Source organism: Leptonychotes weddellii, chromosome 12 (assembly GCF_054177405.1).
Source record: "Leptonychotes weddellii isolate Sample4059 chromosome 12, ASM5417740v2, whole genome shotgun sequence".
NCBI lineage: Eukaryota > Metazoa > Chordata > Mammalia > Carnivora > Phocidae > Leptonychotes > Leptonychotes weddellii.
The window spans coordinates 57,392,399-57,415,950 of record NC_138380.1 but is presented as its reverse complement, the minus strand read 5'-3'; the positions used below and the strand labels follow the sequence as shown (position 1 = coordinate 57,415,950).

Genomic DNA, 23,552 nt, shown 5'->3' with positions numbered 1-23,552 from the left:
CTTCTGACTGGTAAATTTTTGCGTCGAAACTGGAACACTTTGATTGACTAGACAGGCACTTTCTCGGGAGGACTCGCGTTGAGAAATGGAATGGGTGGGTCTTCTTGGGAGGCGCCTGCAAGCCTGTCCGCGCGCTCTAAGGCGCTGAGGGCGCGCGTGCTGGGCGCGCGCTTGCCGGCGGTGACGGGTGCTGAGGGAGCTACGCGGCACCTACGGCTGCTGAGCGTCTGACGCCTGGAGAGCGGGGTCGAGTCTCTTGCTACTAAGGTCAGCGACTGCGGTTTAAGAGGACTGCAGCTGCTTCCTGTCTTAGACTGTCGCTTATGGGCAGAAGTTAAAAACTAGTAAATGACTTGAAGATGGCCTCTCAACGTAATCTCTAAATCTCCAGGTCCGGGCTCTGGATTTAATGTTCAGTGCCATACCCTTGTACCCTGTCCCGGGACCCAAAATTGCATTTTTTTTAAAAGGTTTTATTTATTTATTTATTTATTTATTTATTTATTTATTTAAGAGCGAGCGAGAGAGAAACGGCATGAGAGGGGAGAGGGTCAGAGGGAGAAGCAGGCTCCCCGCTGAGCGGGGAGCCCGATGGGGGACTCGATCCTGGGACTCCGGGATCATGACCTAGGACTCCGGGATCATGACCTAGGACTCCGGGATCATGACCTGAGCCGAAGGCAGACGCCTGACCAACTGAGCCACCCAGGCGCCCCCAAAATTGCATTCTTAAAATGTGTTTAATGATCCCAGCATCCTGGGATCCCAGCATCCTGGGATCGAGTCCCGCATCGGGCTCTCTGCTCCTTGGGAGTCTGCTTCTCCCTCTGCCTCTCTTTCTCTGTCTCTCATGAATAAATAAATAAAATCTTTAAAAAAAAAATGTGTTTTGAGTGCCCCTGTGCTTACACATACCTTACAGTATTCTAACACAATTTTCATTTATCTGTTGTTTTTATTATTTTTTTTAATCTGAAAGTCGTAATATGGGACAGGCTTCAGGGGTCTCCGGACAATCTGAACCCTCTCCAATCTCCTACGTAAAGCATTAATCGAATCATCACACCAGTGACTGGGACTGCAAAGACTAGGAAAAGGCTCCTCCGAAAAAGCAACGTTAGACCTAAAGGAGAAGTAAACATTAACCAAGTCAGAACGGGTGACGCAGGTGTACAAAATAGTGGTAGTAAGTGTGACAGGCTGAAACTGGAGAGATCCTTTTGAAGAGCTGAAGGAGGTCTGGTACGGTTGCAACTTGAAGGGAGAGCAGGGTGGGGATCAGATCTACTGGGCCAGTGACCACTTACACATCAAGGGTTTTATGCTGAGAGCATTAGTAAGTTATAAAAAAAAAAAAAGTTGCTGTGGTTGTAAATGATTGCTTTGTCTATGAAGAATGGATTAGAGGACATAAGCATGAAAGGGGAGTAGACGGATCATGGGGCACTGTAGTAGTCCTTGCGAGAGATAATAGTAGATTGGACTAGTGTGGGCAATGTGATGATGTAGAAAGGATTCCAGACATTGGTCGAATGTGAGGAAGTGAGGAGAAGAAGCCCAGGATAATTTCAGAGGTTCAGTTTTGACTGGCTGTTTGGATGTTGATGCCAATTACTGAGAGAAGGAACAATAGAGAATGATGGGATATGTATTTATGTAAAATACAAGTAGAGCTCTGTAAGGGCAGAAGAGAGATCTAGACTAGAAAAATATAGTTAGGACTCAGTTTATTCATGGGAAATGAAGCCATATGACTGAATGAGATTGCTTAGGGAGAGAAGGTAGAAGGTAAGAAGAGAGACAAAAGACATGGAGGTGAGGAATTCCAACATGCAATGTTTGGAAGAGGAGATAAGTTCAGCAAGAAATAAAAAATAAATAAGTGGTGATTATTAAGATGATATATCATGAAGCTTGGAAAGATGGTGTCTTTATAATTCATTCAGTAAATCTTGCATTAAGTACCTACTCAGCACCAGGCCCTGTTCTAACTTGGGAGAAAGCAGTGAATGCAAACATTGTTCTATCCTAACGGAGATTACATGGAAGTTGGGAATACACACATAAATAAACAAGATAACTTTAGATCATGATAAACCAATAAAATATGATAATGAGAGAAGGACATGCGGGAGTGGAGAAAAGAAGATTACTTAAGTGAAAGTAGATAAGGAAGGTCCCGCTGAGGAGGTAAATAAATAAATTTAGCCATAATATCTAAATAAATTAAGGTTACCACACTTAAATAAGGTGGTAACCTGGTGACAATATAGGTGAAGAATGTTCTATTTTCAAGAGAAATGGTTTTGAGATTGAAAAACAAAACAAAACCCAAGGCCAGTGTGGCCAAGCCATATCAAAGGAGAGAAGAAAATGAGATCAGGGAGGTTGTAAAGGACTCTGACATTGACTTTACAGATGATGGTGAGGAATGTGGCTATATTTTTAAAAATCGGCACAAAGATCATGGAAAATACTTAAAAGTGAACACAGAAACCTAACAGCAGTAAGTGCAGGTGAAAGTAAAGAAATTAGAAGGAAGATTTCTTCTAGTAATATTTTATTTTTAATGATAACAAATGATACTAAAATAAGTGATTAGGTATACAGGAATATCACTGTTGATAAGAAAGTAAAATCCAAAGGCTTACCTTTTGGTTATTGACCTAATTTCTAGCAGTAAGAATAATACAGGTAGTCAAGTGATGCCTTTGGAAATGTTAACAAAGCAGGGTTTCAGAATATAAATTTCATTAAATATTAACCAGAATGTCAAATTATAAAAGTTTGAATTATGCATATTAAAGTTAGGGGAAAGAGTCTGTGACCTATATTTTAAGCAGGGATTGGAAGAATAGAAGAGACAATCAAGGAAAAGAAGCCATAGTAGAGGATGCATATTGTAAAAATACATTTTAGTTTTAGAAGTGGTTTTTGTATGTGTGGTAGATTATATTGTATACAAATACCTGTTGCCTGCCCCTGGAAGGGGATTATCACTCACTTGCCTCCATGTCAGGCTTGATAAGATGACTTGCTTTATTAGCAAATGAAATGTGAAACGTAACCTGTGTCATGCAGAAGCTTTAATATCCGATATGTGCCATGTTTTTTATTTTCTCTTTGCCACAAGATCAGCAGTGTTCTAGATAGAGGTTTGGGTGTCAGGGTGAAAATTACTTGGAGCAGAGACATTGTTGACCTACAATGAACATGTATTGAGAATTAGAAATAAGCCTTTATTGCTGTAAGTCACCAGATTTAAGAGTGGTTTGTTACTGCAGCCTAACTTAGCTTACTCTAATAAAGAATTTGGCACTGAAAGTGTGGTGGTATATTACCATAATAAAAATCCTAAAATATCTGGCATTGGATTCAGGTCCCAGCAACAGGTCACAAGATAACTGTTACCAGAAGCTGGAAGGATAGCAATTATGTTATACAGTGTTGGAACATTTGATGAAATTGTTCTCAATGGAAGGCAGTTAATGTCCCTCATAAATTCATAGGTTTCAGTGAAATGGCAGGCAAAGGGTATGTAAGCTACATGTGTCCGCTACTATTGGCAACAGTTGACAAGGTAATACAATATAGAGATGGACTCAGAAAATAATTGGTCCGTTTGCAAGCTTCAATGACAGGGAATGGAGCATCCAGAAATTTAGAGACTTGCAGAGTTAGAAGATATGGCTGATACTTATCTTCAGCTGTACAAGATAAAATGGAGATTGATGTTTAATCAAAAAGATCAATTAAAAATCTCAAGAGAGTGACCCAATCATGAATGTAGCCATCACACCTTTATTGAAACATCTCAATAAATTAAGGTGTCTTAGTAAAGTCTCTCAACTAAACAGTTTGAAAGTCTGGACAAAGAGATAAGGGTGTAGCTCTCTCACCAAAGCCTGGCAGGATCAAGGTAACTAAAATTAAATCTCAAGAAAGAAGGAGGTATACTAAAGGTATACACTAAAAAGAAATGTGAGTATAGCCATTGATGGATAGAGTTGACTGGAATCAAATAAAAGAAACATAGACTAAGTACTGATTTAAAAAAAAAAAACATCAGATTTGGTTAAAGACACTGTGACTAATTGAGATGTAAAATGACACTTGGACTCCCAGTGTTCTGGAGATGAAAAGCAGGTTGAGAGATATACTCATCCTCCAAGGAGAGCCTATTCCTCTCTCTTTTTTAAAAATATTTTATTGATTTATTTCTTAGAGAGAAAGAGCACATGAGCACAGAGGGAGAGGCAGATTCCCTGCTGAGCAGAGAGCAGGACATGGGACTGTATCCCAGGACACTGAGATCATGACTTGAGCCGAAGGCAGACGGTTAACCATCTGAGCCACCCAGGCGCCCAAGAGCCTATTCTCTAATGCCCCCTTTAGATAGATCTAGGGCAAGACTTCCCAAAAGGTGAAACAGGAGCCACAGAGAAGACCAGACTAGAACTAACCTCCAAATAGCAAATTCAGGACCTACTCAATATTCCGCACTTTCAGTCAGCAGCAACTTCTACTTTGTGAGATTTCAGGACCGGTGTGTGCCGCCCATTCTTTCTTTTTCTGAATGGGATCATTCATGGTGGTTATCCAGTCCCTGTTCCACCACTGCATTTTGTGTGTTGTGGGGCAAATAACTTAACTTGCCTATTTCATAGGTCTCCAAATTAAGAGGAGACATACCTAGAACAGAGACTACAGCATCACTCATAGATCATGGGCTTTGAGTTGGAAATAATGACAGTATAGGACTTTTAGGTAATTTCCCTTGGTGAGGAGGGTGAAAGAGGAAAGGAGAAAGATCTGAATGATTGTAATCAGAAGGGCCACTGTGGTAGATTGTCTTTTTGATCACAAATATTTAATGTCCTTACTGGGAAAAGATTGTCTTTTATTTCCCTGTTGATAAGCTTTGTCAGATGACTTGATCTGAGCAATAAGCATGCAAAAGTAAAAATACTGATAAAACAGAAGGAAATAAGACTTTGGGGCCTATGAAGAACTTAATGAAGACTATGATCTTTGTGGAATGATCAGGCCAAAAAAGAGGAAGATTTGCATTCCATATGGGTGAAATAAGGCGGAAGAAAGAAAAATACATAGTGTAAGTGCATAATATGTATAAGAAATTGGGATGAATTCAGTGTGTTGGAAGCTTAGATTGCATAGGGAGGGGTTCTAGAAAATGAACCAGAAAAGGTTAACCCAGATTTTTGAGAATTTTAGATTTGTAACTTGATCCTTTAGGTAGTGAGGATTCATAAAAGCTTTGTGTCTAAACACAGGATAAAACAACTACAAGACATAATGATGAAGGATAGTTGGAAGGTAGGCAGGCAGGGACAAGGGGCCCCCACCCTAAGAGAAAACCACCCTTAAAAGGATTTTACACTATCCTGGAAGGAGTCTTCCACCCTTTCCCATATTATAGATAGGTGACAAAAATCTGATTGGATGACAGGAAAGGGAGGGTTAATCAGATTAAAACAGCCCGCTAACAAAGCCCATAAAAACCCCTAGACTTAGAAACTCCCGGTAGCCGGCACCTGGGTGGCTCAGTCGGTTAAGCATCTGCCTTCGGCTCAAGTCATGATCCGAGAGTCCTGGGATTGAGTCCTATGTCCGGCTCCCTGCTCTGGGGGGAGTCGGCTTCTCCCTCTACCCCTCCCTCCTGCTCATGATCTCTCTCCCTCTCATCCTCTCTCTCTCTCTCTCTCAAATAAATAAAATCTTCAAAAAAAGAAAAAAACTGCGGCAACCCCTTCTGGGTCCCCTCCCTCCTCAGGAGCTTTGTACTATCACTTTGCTATCACTCAATAAACCTTACTTTGTTGCCCACCACTCTGTCTGGTCTACCTCTTCATTCTTCGAAGCAGCATGACCAAGAACTGCTGGCACCAGGCGGGGGAAAAAAAATCCTGCAATAATATCTTAATAAATTAATTGGAGCTGTTTTTTACCATTTTACTCTGAGACTTGTGTCCTCTAGATTTCTTGTTCCATTGTTTGATTTAATTTTGTGAATAATTTTAAAATACAAAAATGTATAAATAGGAGTTTTCTAAATTAAATGTAAGTTGTACTATGAATAGGTCTAAAAACTAAGAGTATATCAATAGCACACCCCAAAGGTGATTTCTCTTGCAGAGTTTCTCTGAAAATTCAAGCCTAGAAAATTCTGGAAGGTATAGTGATTATGTGTTATTAATGTGTGACAGTAAAGAAATGGCTTCTTTAGAGAGGAATAATTTGATAAGTGAGCCGTGGAATATGATAATGCAACTGAAGGCAGAATCTTATGTTTTACTGTTTGCATTTGGGCATTTAATTATTTTTCTAGCAGATATATTGACAACTGTAGTTGTTTTTCTGATAACGCAAATACAAATTATACCTTCACTTGTTAATGAAGATTCTGCAGCTATCCTTAATCTAAAAATAAATATGTTCTTCCACTAGTATTGTGGTTACTTAGCATAAACTGTATTTAATTATAAAATTTCTATTAGAAAAATTAGAACATATTTTCGTCTGTGAAAGTTTACTTCCACTGTTGTAAATCTCAAAGCTTCACATACTGTCATTAATTTAAATTAAATACCTGAAGAACTTTATGTACAAAATTCAATGAATACTAAAAAGCAAAGAAACTTTGCTTATTTATTTATTTATTTAAGATTTATTTATTTATTTGAAAGCGATAGAGCACACAAGCAGGTAGAGGGGTAGAGGGAGAAGGAGAGAATCTCAAGCCGACTGCCAGCTGAGTGTGGAGCCTAACTGGGGCTGGATCCCACAACCCTGAGATCATGACCTGAGCTGAGATCAAGAGTCTTGACATTTAACCGGCTAAGCCACCCAGGAACCCCAAAAATCTAACAATTTGAAATACACTCATTTTCACTGAAACCTTCTGGTTAAACAATATTTTAGGAAAACTGCATATTTACAATTTTTGGAAAATTATACTATACACCTAGATCTTCAAATTAGAAATTTGTTGAAGAAATTACTCTTCTGTTGTTATTTATTATCTCTCTGAAATTTGTCTTCTCTATGAATCCATTCATTCATCCATTCCTTCATTAAACATATATTAAGTGCCCACTATATATTGCTCCTCATGCTGAGTGCTTAGGATAAGAAGAATAACACGTTGCTGTCTTTCTTCAACATCTTCAAGTCTAGTGGGGCTAGGGGTATCATTATTACAAAGCTTTCTGATAAGTGCTACAATAGACACTGATAAATGAGTTAGGCTACTTGATATATAGTGTCCCAACCAAGATCAAGAATATAAATTCATCTTTGGAAATGTTAAGTCTGGTATACCTCCAAAATATCCAATTAGAGATGTTCTGAAGGCTGGCAAAACATCACTCTTCAGCTCAGAGAGAAGTTTGGTCTAGAGGTACAATTTAAGAGGAAAGGGGATATAAGTGACAGTTATTGGGAACTGATGAGCTTGTCCATGAAGAATATGTGTGAAAGAAAGTGTAATGAGAGAAGAGCATTAATGCTAAAATCCTAAAGAACATGAACAAAATGGGGACCAGGCCAGGAAGGAGGAATCAGAACAGCAAAGTTAGATCAAGTCAGAAATGGAGGCAGATAAATATTTTATACCAGTCAGGGTTTAGCCAGAGAAACAGATCTTCTAGGAAATATACATACATAATATGGAATTTATTACAAGGAATTGACATTATGCAATTGTGGGAGCAATATCTTATTGCAGTCTGAAGTCAACAGGGGAGGCAGTAAGGGAAGAGGAACATGAAGTCAGAAGCAAAGATATATTAGAACCTGTGGGGACAGGTGGAACCCATGAGGACAGAGAGACCTTATTTCTAGAACCCTTTGTCACGGAATTAGATATAAATCTAGTTCAAGAATATAGAAACTAAAGGAGGAATTTGACAAGAAAAGGAAAACTAAGAGATGCTCCATGCATTATAGACATATTCCTCCTTGCCTTCATTGAATTGTAGAATTCCAATTTCCCCTTGCTAATCAAAATCAACCACCCAAGCTGATAGAGTAATAGAGTTTTCTTTCCTTGAAATTATGACTTCCAGACCAGCAAAGCTACAGTTGCAGGGATGGTAAGTCATAATTTTACTAGTGGATCACTACAGAAGGTAAGAACCACTTCCATATTGTCTCTCATTGCTGTCCTTCAGAGTCAATCCAGAGTGGGATTATAGTGCTACAGCTGTCTACTTTGGAATATTGATAGCATTTTATACAGAACCATCTGTAAAACAGGTTCAAATATATCTTTCTTAGTTAATTGGCCATAGGTAATGCTCCATACCATAGGTTCAGGTTGAGAGGGGAGTATTGAACATGGGCATGCAACTTAGGCTTTCAGGACCTGCTCAAATCCATCTGGTGATGGTTTCCATTTGGTGGTGAAATGCTGCAGTGTATATTCAATCTTATAGCTTTGTTCGTCAGATAAGACCCAGTTCATGATAGATAACTGAGGTAACATGGTAATTTGCTTCCAGCACCAACAGATCTGCTAGGTTATACATCTCAGGTTAAGAACAATTTGCATGGGGGATGCCTGGGTGGCTCAGTCGGTTAGGCATCTGCCTTTGACTCGGGTTGTGATCCCAGGGTCCTGGGATCAAGTCCTGCATCGGGCTCCTTGCTCAGTGGAGAGCCTGCTTCTCCCTCTGCCCCTCCCCCTGCTCTTGAGCAAGAGCGCTCTCTCTCTCTGACAAATAAATAAAATCTAAAAAAAAAAAAAAAAAATTTGCATGGGAGCCCAGACCTGTTGCAGGACCCTGCCCAAAACTAGCAACTTTTCAGGTTGCTCAGTAAATGGATCAGGGTAGCATACACAGATGAGGTAATTGTTGCCTCCAAAATTCAAAGAGGCCCACAGAGTAGAAAGCATCTTTGTGATAAGAGGAGCCAAATGCAATAATCTGTCCTTTACTTTCAAAGAGCTATGTTGACATGTCCCAGACCACTGGAACCCTAGAAATTTCACTGAGGTGGCAGAAACCTGATTTTTGGTCAGATTTACCTCCTACCATCTGGCTTACCTATGTCCTTTTTTTTTTTTTTTTTTTTAAGATTTTATTTATTTGACAGAGAGAGAGAGAGAGCACAAGTAGGCAGAACAGCAGGGAGAGGGAGAGGAAGAAGCAAGCTCTCCACTGAGCAGGGAGCCTGACGTGGGGCTCGATCCCAGGACCCTGGGATCATGACCCGAGCCGAAGGCAGCCGCTTAACCGACTGTGGCTTACCTATGTCCTAAGTAGTTGTTACTTCTTTCTTACTAGGTCCAGTTACCATGATGCCATCAATGTAACTGACCAAAATGAATTTCTGTGGAATAGAGATGATCTGGGAACCTGTAATAGGGCTGCAGAGTTGATGTATCCATAAGGTAAGACAGTCAAAGTGTGTTACTCATCTACAGAAAGCAAATTACTTTTGTTGGTTTTTCATAACAGCTATAGATATGGAAAGCATTCACTGGTCCAAAATTAAGGTGCCAGCAGACTTGGTCCCTGGTGAGAACCCTCTTCCGGGCTTGCAGATGGAGGCCATCCTCACTTGGCAGAGAGAGAGAGAGAGCTCTGGCCTCTCTTTTTCTTATGAAGATACTAATCCCATCATGGGGACTCCACCCTCATGATCTCATCTACACCTAATTACCTCTCAAAGGCCCTATCTCCAAATACTGTCATATTGCAGGGTAGGGCTTCAACATATAAAGGTGGGGGGGCACACGATCATTCAGTCCATAATACCTACCAAACCTTCAAGGTATAGATAATTCTCATGCTATTAAATTTGTCCCATATCTTTGAAAAAGGAAGCTTCAAAATTCACATTACAAAATAAGCATTAACCTCATAATAAAATTTGACAAGAAGAGTCCACGCATATTTCCTTTAATTCCAACCAGTCTAATAACAGTTTCATCAAAGAAATATCAGATCCCTCAAAATGTGGGGCCCTAGTGAAATATTAGTTAAAATTAGTTGATTTTAGTTGGCAGATTACATCATTCAGACAATGCAGACTCTTTTTCTGTTCAAAGACACTGAAGAGTGTGGAGGGTTGAATAATGTCCACTGACATTATTTGTGAACACCTGGAACCTCAGAATGTGAAGTTATTTGGAATTACGGTCATTGTAGATGTAATTAGTTAAGGTCATACTTAATTAGAATAGGCCCTAAATCCAATGACTGATTTTCTTATAAGAAAAGAAGGGAAGACATAGACACACACAGAAGTCCATGTTAAAACAGAGACACAGATTGGAGTTATGCTACCACAAGCCCAGGAACACCAGGAGCCACTAGGAACTGGAAGAGGCAGGGAAAGATTCTCCCCTACAGTTTTTGGAGGAATTGTGGCCCTGTCAACACCTTGATTTCAGATTTCTGGCCCCCAGAACTGTGAGAAAATAAATTCCTACTGTTTTAAGCCACCCAATTATAATAATTTTTGTGGTAAACTTCAAAAACTTAGGCAGATTTTGGTACCAGAAGTGAGTTGCTCCTATAACAAATACCTAAAAAAGAGGAAATTCCTTTGGAATTGGGTAATGGGGTAGAGGCTGGAAGAATTTTGAAGTGCATGATAGAAAAATCCTAGATTGCCTTGAAGAGACAATTCATAGAAATATAGACATCAAAGGCAGTTCTGATGATGGTTCTGTTGGAAATGAGAACACAGTAGAGAAAGCTTCTGTCATCTTAGAGAATACTCATATTGTCATGAATAGAATATTGGTAGAATTATAAATATTAAAGGTGCTTCTGGTGACAGAAAGAAATGAGGCCAATGTTACTGGCCATTGGAAGAAAGGTGATCTTTGTTATAAGTGGCAGACAACTTGGCTAAATTGTGTCCTTTTGTTGGGTATAAAGTAGAACTTGTCAATGATGAATTTGGATATTTAGCTGAGGAGATTTCCAAGTAAAGTGTTAAAGGTACAGCCTCGTTTCTCCTTGCTACTTATAGTAAAATGCAAGAGGAAAAGAATAAAGAAGTAACTGTTAAGCAAAATGGAGATAGTGCAAGAGACATACGCGATAGAGAGCATCCAAGATACATGAAATTGAAGTCCTGAAGAAGACTAAGATTTTAAGGCAAAAAAATTGGAGATATAATAACAAAGATTGTTTCAGGGTGCCTGGGTGGCTCAGTTGTTAAGCGTCTGCCTTCGGCTCAGGTCATGGTCCCGGGGTCCTGGGATCGGTCCCGCTTTGGGCTCCCTGCTCCGTGGGGGGCCTGCTTCTCCCTCTCCCACTCCCCCTGCTTGTGTTCCCTCTCTCGCTGTGTCTCTCTCTGTCAAATAAATAAATAAATAAAATCTTAAAAAAAAAAAAATAACAAAGATTGTTTCAAATCTGATGTAGGATATCAAACTAAAGATGCAAAACTCTCGTTAAGTATCCTATAGAAGAGAAGAAAAACAGACCTAAATACATTGCTGATGAGAGTTTAAATTTACTACACTTTGAAAATCTGCTTCACTTTTTGTACCAAAATCGAATATTTGAATATTATACGATCCAGTAATTTCACTCTGAAATATAAACCCAACAGTAATGTGTGCTTATGTGCATCGAGAGACACAAACAAGAATGCATATAGAATCATTATTTATAATAGTTTTGAACTGGAAAGAGCAAAAATGTTTATCAAGGGCAAATGAATAAATAAATGTAGTACATTCAAGCATGTGATTCCATATTGCAAATGAACTACAAGTACACACAACAACATAAATGATTCTTACAAAAACAAATTGTTCAAAGAAATCAGAAACAAAACAACATTGTGTGAGTCCATTTATATAAAATTTTAAAATAGGCAGACACTTAACCGGCTGAGCCACCCAGGTGCCCCTTTACGTGGTGTTTGGAAAGATGTTTGCTTCTTGATGATCCTTTGATCTGTACAGTTGTTTATTTTTCACTTTTCTCTGTTATATTTTCCAATAATTTCTTTAAACTGAATTGTTTAGATTTAGAACAATGTTAGGGAGTTTGCTTATGATTGTCACTTAAAGATCTGATGGATTAAAGAAAAGAACAGAAGGTGTCATTTGTGCATTTTTGTTTGTTTGAAAGCTTCTCTGCAGCTTTTGAGTTGATGACCTGAAACTTGTCTCTACTAATCTTATTTGTCTAACATCCAATATTGTACATTTTATGATGTTGCTTCACTGATGCTGTCTTTGCCCATCTGCTTTGCTTTCTTGGGACTTGCCCCTTGTGAAACACAGCTCCTAAGACTGCCATTCATATGCACCGAAAAATAATTAAATACCTTAGCTTGTCTAAGAGATCTGTCTAATAAACAGCTATTATAGCAAATATTGAAGTACTCACCTCTTACTTTTATTTTTTCTTCATACAGAACAAATACTGATAAAATTTCACGGTATCATGTTAGTTTTTAAAAAGCTAAGTTATGGGGCGCCTGGGTGGCTCAGTTGTTAAGCGTCTGCCTTCAGCTCAGGTCATGATCCCAGGGTCCTGGAATTGAGCCCCGCATCGGGCTCCCTGCTCAGCAGGAAGCCTGCTTCTTCGTCTCCCACTCCCCCTGCTTGTATTCCCTCTCTCGCTGTCTCTCTCTCTGTCAAATAAATAAATAAAATCTTTTAAAAATAAATAAATAAATAAAAATAAAAATAAAAAAGCTAAGTTACGGCGCTCCTGGGTGGTTCAGTCATTAAGCGTCTGCCTTCGGCTCAGGTCATGATCCCAGGGTTCTGGGATCGAGCCCCACATTGGGCTCCCTGCTCAGCGGGAGGCCTGCTTCTCCCTCTCCCACTCCCCCTGCTTGTGTTCCTTCTCTCGCTTTGTCTCTCTGTCAAATGGATAAATAAAATCTTAAAAAATAAATAAATAAATAAAAATAAAAAAGCTATGTTACTATGTGAATGAATCATGAAAACACTGTGCTTGATTAAAGAATCCAGACACATGAGACCGACATTTTTATTGCATTTATATGAAATATCTACAATAGGCAAATCCATAGAGACAGAAAGTCAATTATTGATTGCCAGGGACTAGGAATAGGGGAAATGTGAAGTAACTGCTAATGAGTATGAGATTTCTTTCTGGTGTAAGTAAATGTTCTCGAATTAGATAGTGGTAATCATTGTACAACTTTTGAATATGCTAAAAACTGAATTTTACACCACAAAAGGGTAAGTTTTATGGTATGGGAATTATATCTCAATAAAGCCATTATAAAAACTACGTCCTGAGCTAAGCAGGTTTTTTAGTTTTTAGTTTTTTAAAGGTTTATTTATTTATTTTAGTGAGAGAGAGAGAGAGAGAGAGCAGACCAGGGGGAAGGACAGAGGGAGAGGGAAAGAGGAAGCAGACTCTAATGGGGTCAGTCTCTAGCAGATCATGACCTGAGCCAAAACCAATAGTCAGATGTTTAACCAACTGAGCCACCCAGGCACCCCAAGCACCTTTTCTAAAAAAGTAATCTTGTTATATCAAGAGAGATGATTGACTGGCTAAGGTACAAAGATAAGATGATAATTTATTTTCATGATACTCTTCTGTGCATTTAAAATTTTTGTACTATATATACATACTAGCTGTGAGAAACTAACTGAAATTCTTTTCAATATTATTCATTTGTTAAATATGTAGAAAGATTTTATTCATGTAATACTAGAGTAGATTTTTGCTGCCTAAATACTTTAAGAAAATACTGTAGTCAATATATTTTACATAATTTGAAAAGGATGATTATCAGTGAACCCTTTATTACAAAACATTGAAAGAATTTTATTTATTTATTTATTTATTTATTTATTTTTAAGATTTTATTTATTTACTTGACAGAGAAAGACACGGCAAGAGAGGGAACACAAGCAGGGGGAGTGGGAGAGGGAGAAGCAGGCTTCCCGCTGAGCAGGGAGCCTGATGTGGGGCTCCATCCCAGGATGCTGGGATCATGACCTCAGCTGAAGGCAGATGCCCAACAACTGAGCCACCCAGGTACCCCAACACTGAAAGAATTTTAGAAGTTCCCAGACATCCAAAGTTGTAGTTAAGAATTCTGACTTGAACCTGATTCCTATTCCTTTGTAGATATTCTGTCTTTTCTCTAAAGGAACATTTAGAATTCTCTTGAAGTTCAGAAATTTGAGCACAATCTTTTCTTCATCAATATTGTTTTCTCTTGAATATCTCTGAAGATATTAATTTTTTTTTAAAGATTTTATTTATTTATTTGACAGAGAGAGACACAGCTAGAGAGGGAACACAAGCAGGGGGAGTGGGAGAGGGAGAAGCAGGCTTCCCGCTGAGCAGGGAGCCCAATGCAGGGCTCAATCCCAGGATCCTGGGATCATGACCTGAGCCAAAGGCAGACGCTTAACGACTGAGCCACCCAGGCGCCCCTCTGAAAATATTAATTATGGCGAGATGATATGAGCTATGGACTCTCTGCAGGGAATATCCTTAAAGGATTGTAAATGATGGCTAGCTGCTGGCTTGTGCTGGTTCCAAGGCAGTTAAATATTTCTTGTTTTCATCTTAGCATTCTATCAAAACAAATACTTGCTACAAAAAGCTGGCCTTCAACAGGCACCTTATTCCAGGTGATCACATGTGATAATATAAGTAACTCTTTTATCATGCATGCCTTGGCTTGCCAATATCTTATTTTCCACTGGTAATAAAATCACCACTGTCTTTTGACCCACACCAAGTTAAATAATAAATCTTAAATTCCCATTTTGAGGTTTTATTTATTTATTTTCTGAACACCTTTCTGCACTAAACACTGTATCAGACAAGGTTTCAGTAGAGGAAACAGAAACCACTCTAAGTATGTTACGCTGAAAAGAAAGTTGGTGCATATGAAGTCATTTGAAAGGCTGGAGGAATGAAAGTCAGGGATCCAATGAGACTTTTAGTTTGAAGATCATACACTTGTAGCTGTGATCTAGAAGTCAGAAAATGAGTGCAGCTATTGCCGCTAACCTTTTCCAGAACTGTTCCTCCAACATAACCTTATACCTTTGAAGCTAGTGAGTAGATGCCAGAATGTGGATTCTACCTTCACAGTTTATGGAGCTTGTTTTGGTGCTGCTGCAGCTAAAAGTAGATGGCCTTGGCCTCCCTTTTACCTTCTAAATTCTCATGATGTACATAGGATCCCTGATATATCTGAATTATATAATTGTTTTAAAGATTTTTAAAACTTCAGTTCCTCTCATGTTGTTAGTTTTACTTTAATATTTAATGAAACTTGGTTGCCTATATATGTCTTTTTACATGGATTGCATGGTATTGGTAGCCAAAATTTATATACCTTGCCTAAATAAGAAGCCCTGTTCACCTGGCAAATAATGAATGCAGGTTCTGCTTATAGACATCCTTGCTTCAATGGTTATAGTGGGTGGGAAGAAGGTTGGTGGTACGGGAGGGTGCATGTGAATGAGTAGGCTGTCCTTTATGGCTTATGAGTAGTTTATAATGCTAGATTTTTCTATTTCTTGTGGCAGTTGATCATCACTGGGCTCACTATCATTCGTTCTCTTATAACCTAGTGCCCATTCTGAAAATTTCTGGAGTCAGACTTCCCACTTAATAGAACTGAACTTGAACTTTTTTTCAGAGAGAAAGCTGAAAACAGGATTGTTGTGTGACTTTTTCCTTTTAATGAATCATCCAGACTGTTGTCCTAGTCTTGGCCCTTTTTACAGGCCTTATTATCTCTCATCTGAGGGATATGCAGGCACTTTGTAGGAAAATCTCACTTCAGTAACTCCTTTTTCACCTGGATGAAATTATTAGCTTCTTAGTTTGGTGGGTTTTGTTGGCAATCTGAGCCTACCTCTGTAACTATCAAAATTCCTCAATAGCCTTCAAAAGTTTGTTGGTGACACTCCTCCTTGGTTTATAACAGTACTATGGTTTTACGGTCTTATTTCTATTTTTATATTTATTATGTGACTTCAGTGAAATTTGGGGAGGGTAGAAAGGTAATTCATGTGTTCAACTACCCTTTGTGAACCAGATATATTATCCTTAGATTTATAACAAACTGATTTGTACTTTCCTGGATTAAAAAAATTAATCAGGATCTACAGCTTCTCCCTTGAACCATATAAGACAATTCAATTTTTGTTTTCATTTCTCTTATTTTGCTTTCCCCATGCTTCCCATCTTTTTACCTCCAAATCTCTTGGATTTGGTTATAATCTTTTAGAATTATGGCTCTTCTGGTTACCTATCCTTGCTTAATAATTGTATTAAATTTCACAATTTCATTATCAATAATTATTCATATTTAATTATAACTTTTTTCTCTTTTCTTTTTACATCATTATGTGCATTGCATGTTCTTGGGTTTTGTTTTGTTTTTTTTTTCTCCCATTTTTCTGGAGTAATTTTGGAGATAGAGTCCTTTGTCATCTGCTTCTTAAAACTTCTCATTTAACTAGAGAGGTTATTATTATCATGCCCAGATTCTAAATGAAGAATCAGAGGCTCAAAGAGTTCAAATTGCCTTTTGAAGGTCAAACAGAAATTCAATGGCAAAGCTTGGACTCAAATTCAGGTCTGCAGACTCTGTTTGCTGTCTTTTTTCAGTTTGATTCTTTTTCATATAGCAAGTGTCCATATAACACTATGCCGCTTACTTCACCACCTTTTGTAGGAGTAGTTTGAAGGACCATATCTAAATATAAATCTGCTTTTTATACTTGTTGTTGATGATACTTGTACAGTCATGTTCAGCTTGATTAGTTGGAGAGAATTGTGAACATTAAGAGTATTCTTTGACAAAATACTACATTAAGGCTGTCTGTGGTTGCAACTATTAGGAAATAATTATTCTCCTAATATGTGTACTAATGCATGGATACCTTGAATCGAATAGAGAATAAAAAGAAAAGCATGCGGGATTATATAACACAAGTATTTTAACAAGAAGATGGCATATCATTAGGAGATTCAAATTTTTCTGAGTTAAGAATGCTCACAGTAATTTATAATATGTGCCTTCAAGACACATAGAAAAATATTATAGGAGATGCTAATATAGCAGTTCATAAACAATGAAGATTCTTTATATGACAGAAAAATAGTAGCAAAGCAACATCCCTTATGAACATAGAAGCAATAATACTCAACAAAATACTAGCAAAACTGAATCCAGTAACATATACACCATGACTAAATGGAATTTGTACCAGTAATGCAAGGTTGGTTCAACATGAAAATCAATGTACTACACCATACTGACAAAATTACAAAAGTATAAAAAAACCACATGATTGTTCCGATATATACAGAAAAAGCATTTAATAAAACTCAAAACTCTTTCAAAATGAAAACAATCAGCAAACTAGAAACAGAAAAGAAGTTATTCTTTTTTTTTTTTTTTTTAAGATTTTTTATTTATTTTTTGACAGCGAGAGAGGGAACACAAACAGGGGGAGTGGGAGAGGGAGAAGCAGACTTCCCGCCGAGCAGGAAGCCCGATGTGGGGCTCGATCCCAGGACCCTGGGATCATGACCTGAGCTGAAGGCAGACGCTTAATGACTGAGCCACCCAGGCGCCCAGAAGTTATTCTTTTATGAAATAAAAGCATCTATGAAAACCCACAGGTAACATCAGACTAAAACAGTGAAAGATTGAAAGCTTTCTTTCTAAGATCAAGAACAAGACAAGGAATTGTACCCTTACTACTTTTATTCAACAGTGTACTGGAAATTCTAACCACAATGATTAGGAAAAAAAAAAAAAAAAGAGGGCAGAAAAGTGAGGAAATTGTACATACCTTTTCAGCTAGCATCCCATTGGCCAGAACTTAATTATGTAACCACATATAACTTCGAGAAAGTTAGAAAATGTAGTCTCTATTTTTTTTTTTAAGATTTTATTTATTTACTTGACAGAGAGAGACACACAGCGATACAGAGAACACAAGCAGGGGGAGTGGAAGAGGGAGAAGCAGGCTTCCTGAGCAGAACGTAGACACTTAACGACTGAGCCACCCAGGTGCCCCTATAGTTGCTATTCTTGAAAAACTTGTGTCTAGTGGGGCACCTGGGTGGCTCAGTCAGTTAAGTGTCAGACTCTTGATTTTGGCTCAGGTCATGATCTCAGGGTCATCAGATTAAGCCCAGATTGGGCCCTGTGCTGGGCTCTGGGCTCCTCCCCTCCCCCTCTCCCAGCTTTTTCTCTCTCTCAGATAAATAAATAAATAAAATCTTTTCAAAAAAGAGAAAAACTTGTGTCTAGTTAAAATTTGGGGCTTTTATTTATTTTTTTTTAAAAAGATTTTTATTTATTTACTTGACAGAGACTCAGCAAGAGAGGGAACACAAGCAGGGGGAGTGGGAGAGAGAGAAGCAGGCTTCCTGCTGAGCAGGGAGCCGGATGAGAGGCTCGTTCCCAGGACCCTGAGATCATGACCTGAGCTGAAGGCAGACGCTTAACGACTGAGCCATCCAGGCGCCCCTGGGGCTTTTATTTTTGAAGACAAGGATAATAGGTATTGGGAAACAACTAGCAATTTCTTCCACATTTATTAAATATAAATCAAAAAAGCAGTTCGCTATTTAAAATTTTTTTTTCTCTCTTTCTCCGTTTCTTTCCTTCCTTCCTTTTTTCCTTTTTGTCTTTTTTTTCTTTTAACTCATGTATTACAAAGGTTAAAAAGATTGCTAATTTAAATGCAACATGGTCCTCTGGATTGGATCTTGGAACAGAAGAGGACATTAGTGAGAGAACTAGTAAAATCCAAATAAAGTTTCTGGTTTAATTAATAATATTGTACTAATGTTAATTTCTTAGTTTTGTAAATGTAACATGGTTATGCAAAATATTGACATTAGTGGAAGCAGGGTGAGGAGTATATACAAACAGTATTATTGGTGCATTCTTTCATAAATCTAAAACTACTTAGAAATTAAAAGTTAAAAAAAAATGATTTTTAATACTTAATGGCCAGGGGTTTGGAAAGAATTCTCATGCACTCTTGGTCATAATATATATTAGTACAGCCTATTTTTAGAGAGCAATTAGGCAATGTTTATTAAATATAAATGTGTTTATATTTTTTTATTCAGAAAATCTATTTCTATCAGTGGCCCATGGCAGCAAGACGGTGGTGCAGATTTCCAAGAAGAGGAAGTTTGTTGCCAATGGCATCTTTAAAACTGAACTGAACGAGTTTCTCACTCAGGAGCTGACTGAAGATGGCTACTCTGGGATTGAGGTCTGAATTACACCGACCAGGACAAAAATCATTATCTTGGCCACCAGAACACAGAATGTTCTTGGTGAGAAGGGCCAGCAGATATGGGAATTGACCATTGTGGTTCAGAAGAGGTTTGATTTCTCTGAGGACAGTGTAGAACTTTAAACTGAAAAGGTGGCCACAAGAGGTCTGTGTGCTATTACTAGGGCAGAGTCTCTCCAATACAAACTCCTAGGAGGACTTGCTGTGCAGAGCGTTTGCTATAGTGTGCTGCGGTTCATCATGAAGGGTGGAGCCAAAGGCTGTGAGATCTTGGTGTCTGGGAAACTCCTAAATCCATGATGTTTATGCATGGCCTGATGATTCACAGTGGGGACCCTATTAACTACTATGTTGATACTGCTGAGGCATCAAAGTGAAGATCATGCTTCCTGGGGACTCACGTGGTAAGATTGGCCCTAAGAAGCCCCTGCTTGGTCATGTGAGCATTGTGGAACCCAAAGATGAGATATTGCCTACCACCCCCATCTTGGAAGAGAAGGGTGGGAATCCAGGGTGGTCTGCCATGCTGCAGCCAGTACCCACAGGATAACAGGGTCTCCTTGGCAGCTGGATCTGGAGTCTGGATTTTGCCATGTAAAGACCTTTAATAAAATCTTTGAAGAAAAAAAAAGACAATCTATTTCTAGGAATTTCTCTTATAGAAACTTGAATGCTAGCTTTTGGAGTGTCTTTTCCCTTTTAGATAATTCAGCATAATTCCTCCCAATGAATCTAGGAGAATGGAATGTTTGGTTCTCTAACCTCAGAAGTAAAACAATCCTTAGTATGGTTCATGTTTGAAATAGAATGGAAATTAAGTTCCTGAAGTGGAGCTGGTCAATTAAGTTGCTAGGCTTTTAACTGGAGGAATAACAGGTCTGAAGGCCAGTGGGGAGTATTAAGGATTCGATGCCACCTCTGGATCTTGAGAAAATGAGGTGTGGGAGGCTGAGTGGCCTCCAGTTGAGAGGGCTGCAGGGTAACTTTCCATTTTAGACAAGGAAGTGCATGAATGGTCATTGAAAAGGAAGAGGGTTTACTAAGAAGGTTGTAAAATTTGGGAATTTAAGTTTCTGCAGCACTGTAGAACGGTTTGAGGGGGCACATAGCAGTGGTAGTTTGGTTCAGGGGACTAGAGATTCTTAGAGATTGGAGGAGTTTACATTTTTAGCAGGGATAAGGAACACAGAAAGATGAGGTTGCAATATAATTTGTACAACTACTGTTATGGTGGAATGTCCTGGGACATTAGAAGTAGTCCAGCTTTTGGGGAATTTAACTAGCCAATCCTTCTTAGCCCTGAGCATTTGCACATGACCTTTCCTTGGTCTGGAACACTTCTGTCTCCTTTTCTCCCTTTCTCAGGTCAGTTCAGACTATGTTTGGCTCTATCACTTTCTCTAGGAAGCCTTCCCTGAGTGCCTTCTCTCCTCTTAGCATGTGTACTCTTTCTCTGGTAGCCTGTCTCACAATATACAGCAATTGTCTTACCTGTTTGTATCCTTATCTGTACCCTAAGTTCTGGAAGGGAAGAGAACTATCTTGCAGGCCGTCCAGCCTCCATGTAATCATTCCAAAATTATACTACTTTGTAGTAAATATTTACTATTTTGTCAAATTTAATATTATAAAATTCAATTCCAGTTCACAAAATAATCTAAGACGTTTCTTTAAAGAGTAAGCTTCACTAAGGCATTATATGATTTGATTCCTACGCATTTATTTTCCCATGTTACAAACACTGCCACTCCATGTTTATGTGTGGAATAAACTAATGAACTGAATCAACTTCATCCAAATCTTTCTCAGTTCTTGATATATAAATTTTTGAATTTTAATACTAGTCAGATTCTAATATTTTAATATAATTTAAAAAGTATTTAACCTGTATGTAAATAAATGTGGTGTTTGAAACTGTTGAAGGACTGCCATACCCAGTTGTACATACTGACCTGAGTTTTTATGGTTTTAAAAATTCATCTTAAAAATTAAATTTCCTAAGTTAATGCAAGGCATTATTTCACATTCATGTGGACACACATCCTGAGGTAATACACGATATACTTGTGAAATGGAATATTTTCCCCTAGATGTATTCTCTTAGTAAAATTAAATACTGTGTTTCATTTATATGAAAATGACTACCCACAGTACACTCCTTGTACTAATAGTTAATTAATATAACTAAATTAATGCTTTTTTCCCTCTCTTACAGTTGTAATCTTTTTTTTTTTTAAGATTTTATTTATTTATTTGATAGAGACACAGCAAAAGCGGGACCACAAGCAGGGGGAGTGAAAGAGGGAGGAGCAGGCTTCCCGCGGAGCAGGGAGCCCGATGCGGGGCTCCATCCCAGGACCCTGGGATCATGACCTGAGCCGAAGGCAGACGCTTAACGACTGAGCCACCCAGGTGTCCCACAGTTGTAATTTTCAAAGCAGCAATCAAAGTCTAATGCGATTCTCACATTTCCCTCTTTCAAGAAATAAATACTCGCACGTTCCAAGGTATTTGAAGCCGTGCAATTTGCAGAGGCAGCAGGTAGAATGTTGCTATCCGTATTATTTATGTTTTTGGTAGTAACTTAGCTAGCAACGCCTCTCTCTGTAAAGCGTACTCCCAGTAACTCCTTAAGAAACAAACACCAGGAACAAACACTGGCCTCCCACGGATTTGGGCGGGGGGTGGAGCCTCAGCGATTTGTGGGAAGAACCGCTCAGGGCCTGGGAGGGCTCTCTGCTCCCGCTCGTCACTACTCGGCTCCGCTCGGCTCTCTCTCGGTTCTCGCTCGGCTCTGTTCGGCTCCTCCTGCAGGAGAGACAGAGAGCGCCTGCAACTCTGGCGCACGCGCTCAGGCCTCTTGCTGCTCTTAGGGGCCCGCTTTGCCGTGTGTTTTCACTTCCTTCTCTTCCGAGCTGTATCCGGGTCGTTGCTTTCTCTATTGTTTCAGGCAAACGACCTCGGACTTTGAAAATTCTGGGTCTTTTGTTGTTTCTGGTGCAGGCTAATAAAGTTTTTCTTTCTTTTATTTTTTTCTAACAGTTTTAACGGAGGAAATTAAGTCCCCAGAGCTGCCGGGGCCTGAGGGAGCCTCTGGCACTGGAGCGCCGTGGGAAGGGGCGCGAGCGGCCGGGGCCGGTTCGGCAAGGACTAGGGGGCGGGGTGGGGGGCGGGAGGGGACCTCAGCGCTGCTCTCTAGGCGCCCGGGCCTGGTCGGAGGCGCCGCCGATTTTAAGTAGCATCTTTCGGATTTGTTCCCGCGGTATCAGTCCCAACTTCAGCGCTGCCAAGGCTCTCGCAGCCTCTCTCTAGGTCTCCTCCAAACGACCACCTCACGGATTCCTTAGTAAGTGTGTTGGAGGCCTCCGCCGGGAGAAAGGTGCATTTCAGCCCTTCTAGAAGTCAGGGCCTGTGGGAGCAGGGTGGGGGTGGCAGGTTCTGCTGGAAGCTGGACCTTTCGTGGGCGCTTCCCTTCCACAGTCTGCGGGAATGAACAAGGCTTCTTTCATTACCTGGGCTTAGCGTTTTCTTTCTGTTGACTGTCTCCGTGTCTGAGGGATTATGAACGAGTCGCAGAAACAAGAGGATGTTATGGGGGTCAGCTTTGATTTTGGTTGGCCTAGGTTCGCCTTTGCCACACCCCAGCCTGGAGCCGCCTCTGCTGCTGGCCAGCACTCCCCAGCCCGTGTGCCCACCCAAGCAAGCTTCCTATACTTTTTGCTGAGAACTGAATTAGACAGATTCCCTGCACGAGGTCATCTGTATCTTCCCTTAGCATCACAGCTGTCCTCTGTGCTTGGCGTGATTATTAATGACGATGTAATGTTTTTCTCTTAACAGTGGATCGCAGCTCCAAGAGGAGGCAGGTGAAGCCTTTGGCAGCTTCTCTGCTAGAAGCTCTCGATTATGATAGTTCAGATGACAGTGATTTTAAAGTTGGAGATGCCTCAGGTAAATGTTTCCTTTTCTTCCCTTTTCCCAGCTTTCTGGAGGTTGGGCTTATTTTCAGACCCTTTTTAAAAATCGACTTTGATTAAAATGCCAATTTAAAGTTAAAGCACATAAACTTCATTTATTTTGTCCGTTTGATTTCTCACATTTCCCGAAGATCCTTTCACTAGATCCTGTCATTGCTTCTGTTTATATTGATACTCAGATAATTAGCAGGCAGAAAAGAACTTATACTATAGATACCAAAGTGTTTTCTCTGTTCTTTACTCAAAAATAATTTAAGCTTATTTTATGGATAGAGGAAAAAAACAAATAT

The 23,552-nt window shown here is 39.3% G+C and overlaps 1 protein-coding gene and 1 pseudogene across 10 annotated transcripts in view; both read left to right on the top strand.

The window, feature by feature from the left end:
- Positions 1–112: 112 nt before the first annotated feature.
- LOC102743567 (small ribosomal subunit protein uS3 pseudogene) lies at positions 113–21,078 on the top strand (annotated as a pseudogene). The gene is made up of 3 exons (XR_004074888.2): positions 113–267; positions 9,309–9,415; positions 19,113–21,078. The product of XR_004074888.2 is annotated as a small ribosomal subunit protein uS3 pseudogene (transcript).
- A 986-nt stretch (positions 21,079–22,064) lies between these two features.
- PHF14 (PHD finger protein 14) overlaps positions 22,065–23,552 on the top strand; it is a 195,611-nt gene continuing 194,123 nt past the window's right edge. For 3 of the 9 annotated variants that reach the window (XR_014139324.1, XR_014139323.1, XM_081800476.1), the window contains exons 1-2: positions 22,070–22,631; positions 23,126–23,236. Coding sequence is in view for 6 of the 9 variants with exons in the window: in XM_081800476.1 (XP_081656602.1) it covers position 22,631; positions 23,126–23,236 (112 nt within the window). In the remaining 3 variants the exon portion in view is untranslated. Of the gene's footprint in view, positions 22,632–23,125; positions 23,237–23,552 lie in introns of all 9 variants that reach the window. The other 6 variants (XR_014139322.1, XM_081800473.1, XM_081800474.1 and 3 more) reach the window with 5 other exon arrangements.